This window comes from Impatiens glandulifera, chromosome 6 (genome assembly GCF_907164915.1).
Source record: "Impatiens glandulifera chromosome 6, dImpGla2.1, whole genome shotgun sequence".
NCBI lineage: Eukaryota > Viridiplantae > Streptophyta > Magnoliopsida > Ericales > Balsaminaceae > Impatiens > Impatiens glandulifera.
In genome coordinates, this window is record NC_061867.1 from 26,843,992 (window position 1) to 26,851,597 (window position 7,606).

The 7,606-nt window shown below is 26.1% G+C and overlaps 1 protein-coding gene across 1 annotated transcript; it reads right to left on the minus strand.

Annotated features, from left to right (window-relative positions):
- Window positions 1-2,951: 2,951 nt before the first annotated feature.
- LOC124943433 (agamous-like MADS-box protein AGL80) lies at window positions 2,952-3,401 on the minus strand. The gene has a single exon (XM_047483937.1). The coding sequence runs from the start codon at window positions 3,399-3,401 to the stop codon at window positions 2,952-2,954; it is 450 nt and encodes a 149-aa protein (XP_047339893.1).
- Between the last annotated feature and the right edge of the window lie 4,205 nt (window positions 3,402-7,606).

Below are 7,606 nucleotides of genomic sequence, written 5' to 3' on the forward strand. Positions count from 1 at the left end.
GTCATATGACGGGCTCGAACCCGGGACTTCATGGAGGCCTGGGGAATATCCACCTCTTGTTGCCGCTAGGCTTGAAGAGGGGATTTTATCCTCCAGTCTTATCATTCCCTAGATAAGGCTGCCACAACTGAGGATAAAGTTAGTGATAAGTTTGTCGGAGGTCAAATTTGTCTTGAATTATCCCTCCTTGACCGACCTTAGGGAAGTATAAATACTCACTTACCCTTCCACTACCAAATCATCAAACACTTACATCATATAACACACAGAAACAAGCTTTGAAGAATTCGACCAAAACTTGTTTTTTGTCAAAACCTTCTCCGACACTCCTAATTCGATCCAGTCTTATGGATAGTATCCAACACACCTAGGGAGTGTTCTCCAAGTGTTGGTATGAATCTAGAACTCATATATATCAATATGTAATTGAAAACTTTGAATTTTTTTTCAATTTTTCATGTTTTATCGGGTTTTATATGTTTTTTAACCTTGATTATTGAATTTCTTTATTTAGAATAATTCTATATAACATATATGAACTTTATTTTGAAAGAAAACATATCAAATCAACTTGAATCAAGAATTTCGAATATTTGAGTTTGAAAATTGAAATTTTAAAAATTTTGTGTTCTTGGTTTTCATCTAGATTTTTTAATCCAATTAATTTCTATACATGTTTCTTAACATGTTAGGATAACTTCCATGCAACTGTAACAATGTTTTGATCATGTTTGATCAAATTGTATTTTTTAAAATTTAAGCTTAAAAATTAGATTTTTGAAATATTGTGTTATTGAGTTTAATCTGAATTTGTTGATTGAATTAGTTGTTATACATGTTTGTTGATATGTTAGGATGTATTCCAAGTAACTGTTTTATCATTTTGATCAAATTGTGTTTTTGAAAATTTTCGCTTCACATTAACACTGATAAAACCATGTTTATCTATTTTTTTCCCCGATCTCTCGAATAGACATCAAACCATTTGCATTTTAAAAGAATCACTTGTCTTCCACTAAAGTATTCAACTTTTATAATGTCCGTCAACACTCCGTAGTAGGACAATGTTTCGATATCATTGTTACTCAATATAGTAACACCACTGTTTTTAGTTGTTAAGACTTCATCGTGTCTCACAATATTGAATTCGAATCCATTAATTCAACACGTCATGAATCTCTTCGCATAGCATGTAGAGCCACTTCTTAATATTCCTAGATCCTAAAAATATTTTCCCGAAGTTAAGAAACCTAATAAGAGATTAGTAAGATTAGCCTAATTAAATGTAATACAATAAAATTATATAACAATTGTAACTCACTCTTGTATTGAAATAGGCTACGTAACGTCTATCACGCTCATCAATTGGTATAAAATGATTATCATATTCTTTCTTGAACTCACTACATACAATTTGAATGAAAGTTTAGGTCCATGCATTTAATTGAAAGATAATTGTACAAGTAATAATTGAACATTTATTTGTAAATAGTTTCTGCCTCTAGACAGTTCTTTAATATGTATGAATTAGAGACGAATCTATGTAGGGCTCGGGAGGGCTGAAGCCCACCCCGAAAAAAACAATTTTTTTACAGTAGAAATATGACATTACCCTTAATTTCTTAAAATTTTAAAAATATAATTCATTGTTTTTTTTATCTAATTATTAAAAAAATAGTAAAACTTTACTTTTATATACTTATTTTTTTCAAAATTTTCTCATTATTATTTTATGCCCACCTTAATTTTTTTCAAGCCCACCCTAGTTCAAAATCCTGGGTCTGTCCCTAGTATGAATGAACCCTCTCTCGATCACCCGGTTAGTACGTGTAACTAATTCCCTTTGATAACTCTTCTAAACATATAAATATAGATAAAGTTGAATCTCGCACTGAAGTACGCGGGCGATCTTGATCTTCCAAATATCTCGCACATAAGCAAATACTTTCATTCACCAGATAACTCTCACTGATTGTACCCTCGAAATTTTTTTATTTCTAAGAAAATTCTTCAATGTACCCATGTACTGCTCAATAGGGTACATCCATCGATAGTGTACGGGTCCTCCAAGAAAATCCTCGAATGCCAGATGTACAAACAAATGAACCATTATGTCGAAAAAAGATGAGTATTAACTGTTGCAGTCTGGAACTAAGTTTAAATCCATGAATCTTGAAGACGAGAACGAAGAGAAGAAAAGCGGAACAAATAAGTAGTCAGCAACCATGGACGAAGTATTGAGTATTAATTGTTGTAGTGATGCCTAAGAGAGAAATAAAACTATGGTTATGCGGCATATTATGTCTATAAGGCTATAAATCAGATTAGATTTTTTTTTGCCAAACCGTGGGTCAACCCAAACCTGAACAGCCTTGGCCCGCGATCCGAGCGGGCTGGCCCGTATAGGCCCACTTCCAATTGGGTTGCTAATATTTCAGCTCAACCCGTCTAAATTGTTTGGCGGGACGGGCCAACCCAACGGCTCTAATAAAAATCATTATAGATATAAAAAATTTAAAAATTTAAATGAATTACTTAATTATTTTTTTTAAATATTTTTAATAATTAGTGGATAAATAAAATAAATTAAAAAATTAAATAAAACTAATGAATAAAGGTAAGTTTTGCCATATATTTTAATAATTAGATAAAATAATATTGAATTAAATTAAAAAAATATAAGAATAAGAAATTAAAAGGTAAACCAACATTTTTTCCTTAATTTTTTATATTATTAAATGTGCATGCTAAATGCTAGTTAAATTAAGAATGACATGAAATACAAATATTTAAATTGAAAAACTTAGTTTATTGATAAAAAATATGTAAAAAGGGACATACATACATAAAATTACAAAAAATAAATAACTTAAATAAAATCTAAGGGAATTGGGGAATGTCTATGGGAGGGGATTGGAAGAAGAAGCCATTGTCTCCACAGCGATGTTCATTTACATTATGTGTTGACTCAGCATATTGATCACCTCCTCACACTCATTTTCATTAAGAGTGGAGGACACGACCAACGGGTTGTCACACATGCTTTGGTACATTGTTAGGGTGACCTCCTTCTTCCGATTTTCTTCCCTCTGCTTAATCTTCTCTTGAATCTTCTCGAGCCTCTGTTTTGTGAAACTCTCCTGATTCACCATCCTCTTCTTTTGTTCGTCTATCGAAAGGCTCCTAAACCTCTCGATAGTCCTTCGAGCACCTTCCTCCGAGGGCCAAACCGTTGGTTGAGGATCACTCTTGTCATTTATGATGACACACCCCTCTATCCCACACAGGGTGGTTATTTCGTGCATCTTTTTGACTAAACCACCATTCCTTTTCCTGAGTGTAGCTTTCCTTGCACGGTTATTGGCAATGAAGGAAAGTTGCACCTTTCTCCTGGTGGTCATAGTGTAACAAAAGTGAGAATAGGAAACAATATTTATTTGTGAAACAAATGGAAGAGGAAATATATTTTCACCGATGAATTTATTTTCACTCAATGGCTTTATTTATATGGATGAAAATTTGTATTAATTAATGATTAAGGATAATCACAATCCTTCACAACAAAAATAAAATTAAAAAATGTCTAAAAATATAATTGTTGAGATTTTGTAAATAATTATGTTTCCCAAAAGTTTTTAAAATTAATTACTATGTTACTAACCTTTTCTATTGTAATATAAATATTAGATTTTTTTCCTTACTTAACCGATTTCAAGATATTATTCAAGGAAAAAAAATCTAATATTACAATAGAAAATGTTAGTGCCATACTAATTAATTTTAAAAATTTTTGGGATTATATTTTAATATCATTTAAGAAAAAAAATCAAAAATATTTTAATTATAATATATCCGTTCATAATTAATATTGAATTAGTAAAAAGTATAATTAAAAATAAATAAAAAAGATTGATGTTGGAATTTTTTTTTTTTTTTGTAATATTTGTTTGACGTGTTAACTGGACAAATTAAAAATAAAAATAAAAAATAAGTGATTTGTTTAACTTATAAGGGATTAATAAAAATAAATTTTTTTATCAGTCATAAAACATTAAAAAAAACATTATAATAACTTATACATCTCCTAAACAATGAATAAATCAAAGTAGTCACGATGAATACTCGATCCATCTATAAACATAACTATAGGAAAGACAAAGAGGAGAGAAACATTAAAATAAAAAACTTGATGGCTAACAAAAATGGTAGGAATAAGATTTCTATCAAAAGCTCCTCCTAAATCAGGATAAAAAAAACACAAACTAGCACGATAAATGAATGACGAGAGTAATAATAAGATGAATGTTTTTCAAAAATAGAACTAGAGGGGAAGATAAAGAGGAGAGAAACATCCAAATCAAAAACTAAATGGTCTACAAAGATGGCCGATATAAGATCTCTATCAAAAGTTCCTAAATCAGGTAAAAAAGAACTCTAATTGAGTTTATCAAAAATAATTTTGTCCAAATGAATGCCACAATACAACTCTTTGTGACAAATAGATCTGTTCATTTGAGTGAAGAAAAATCAAGCCCTACATGCTACATCCTGCAATCTTGCCAACATTCAACATGAATAATCTTCAAAAATCCATTAAACAAATCATAGGATAGGGTAAAAGTAAAATTTATCATACAAATCAACAAAACTTGAAATAAATAAAAATGTTGTGGTAAAACAAACCTATCAAAGTAGCCTAGTAAGAGTCGGCATAAAGATAAAAAAATCACGGATTAATTTGATTCCAATTGAAAGCGTTTTGATTGAAAACATGGGTCATAACTGATGGGTATCATGTTAGTTCTCTTTAATTAAAAAAAAATATAAAAATGTTGTTACTCACGATAAAAAAGAGAAAAAATCTTCCAAAATCTTAGACGGCCGCCGCCAATGGGTAGAGAAAGAAACAAAAGAGGGTAAAGAAGAAAAAAAACATTTACAACTAACACAGAATGAAATGTTTTATAGGAAAGAAAAAGAAACTCTAACCCTAACCCTAAACGTTGTCTCGTAAAAAGGATTACACGCAATTGGGTTGTCTCGTAAAAGGATCACGCGCAATTGGGTAAGCCCAACTCATATTACATAACCCAAATAAAATAAATAAATGAGTTGGGTATGAATCGAGAATTTTATTTTACTAGTAATGGATAAATAAATTATTTTTTTTAGTAAATGGTTTTAATCAAATTAGAAAAGTTTAAAGAAAAATCATGTTCACACTTAATGGAATAAAACGTATTATATGAAAGAAAAGAAACCCTAAACTCGTTGTCTCGTAAAAAGAATTACGCGCAATTGGGTTGTCTCGTAAAAGGATTACGCGCTATTGGGTAAGCCCAACTAATATTAATAACCCAAATAAAATAAATAAATGAATTTGGTATGAAACGAAAATTTTATTTTACTAGTAATGGATAAATGAATTAATTTTTTTTAATAAATGGTTTTAATCAAATTAGAAAAGTTCAAAGATAAAACATGTTCACACTTAATGGAATGGAATGGAATGAAATGAAATGAAATGAAATGAAATGAAATGAAATGAAATGAAATGAAAGAAATCCTAAACATTGTCTCCTAAAAGGGGTTAAGCACAATTGGATAAGCCCAACTCACATTAGAATAAATGAGTTGGGTATGAATTTAAAATCATTTTACTAGTATTGGATAAATTAATTAAGAGAAAAAATATTATCCCAGCTGCTGGTAACCTGTCCTGCTGGCCTTTGATCGAGCATTGCTGTCATTGTTGGTTATGAAGGAGTTTGAGTTTGAGATTGATCGGAGTACATTGTACTGAGATAGGGCTATATATTAATATATATAAAGAAGGAGTTGAAGAAAATGGTGGCAAGTGTTCATTCTTGCAGGTCATTGCATGCATGCAATGGAAATTTCTTAGGTATCCGACAAGATTTCGATTTTGAATATCTACCTGTTGTGTGCATGGAAATATCTATAAGGCCTTGTTTGATATTTTGATTAGTTATTTAAATAATTTTGATTATTTGAAAAAAAAATCTATACAATATAATAAATATATAATAATAAAACTAAAAAAAATCTTTATTTAATAGTATATTTTGACATATTTTAAATAATTATGTATTAAATATTCTTTATTTTAATTTATAATTGTCTATATATTTTTTACACAAAATATAATAATATTAAATTATTATTATTAAATAAAAATAATTATTATATATTTTTAAACCCTCTCAACAATCATTTTTTTTCTCTTTTTATATATACATTATATAATGTCTTATCTCTCTAGTTATTATTATTAATTTTATGTAAATATATTTTATTTTTTTTCATATATTTTTTAAAATTTTCTAATTAATTAATTTCTCTTTATCTTTATCATGTAAAATATATATTTTCTCATTAATAATTTTTATATTTATATATAATATTACATATTTATTTTATATTAAGTAAATGTCTAAAATCATACTAAAAGACAAAATTGAAAATTTATTTTTATTAAATCATACCAAAGTGATTTAGAAATGCATTTGAAACTTATTTATCTTAATAAATAAATAAATTGAGGCACTAAAAGTAATAAATAATGTTATTTTTTAATAAATAATAATTATTATATATATTAATTTAAAATACTGAAATAAAATAAATATTTATTTATTAAAAATAAAATTATAAAAATAAAAAATATATATTATAAATATATTTAACTAAATAGGTTAAATTTTAAATTATTAAAAAATATATTTATTTGAGACTTATTTATTATCATAAAAAAATAAACTAAGATCAAAGAATAATTTTTTATTTAATTATATATATATATATATATATATATATATTTTAAATATTTTTTGATATTTTACTATTGTTTATTATAATAATTTATTATTATTCAAAAACAAGATATTTTATGCTTAAAAGAATAATTTTTTATTATCACATATTTTTTGAATTATATATATATATATATATATATATATATATTAATTTATTTATTTTTTATATTTATCTAATTATCTAATATAAACTTTTATTTATTTTAAAATAATTAATTATTTTTTTAAAAAATATTTATAAATTTCAATTCTTACTCAATTTGGTTATTAAATAATTAAAATCATTATAAATATAAAAAATTTAAATGAATTGGATAATGGAAAATTTACTTAGTCGTTCCTCGAATTACTATGATAGCTCACTTTTAACCCTCAAAATAATTTTTGAAACAAATCGCTCCTTCACCAATAATTTTTCCGTCAACTTTTTGATTAAACATAACGGCTTAAACTTAAAATATTTTTTTATATATTATTTTTATTCTTATTTTTTATATTTATATGTATAATTATTAAATCACTTATATATAATATTATATATATATATATATATCTTTTATTATTAATTTTTATATTTATATAATTATTAAATCTCTTTTATATATATATATATATATATATATATATATATAAAAGTTTAAAAATAATTTATATGTATTATCTTTAATCATTAATTATATATATATAAATAAATTTATATAATTTATATAATATATATTTTAAAAAATAATTTGAAGGTTAAAAGTAATGATAACTTTTTAATATTCAAT

Excerpts from the sequence above, each read along its gene's own strand:
- LOC124943433 (XM_047483937.1), bottom strand. The coding sequence starts at position 3,401 with ATGACCACCAGGAGAAAGGTGCAACTTTCCTTCATTGCCAATAACCGT.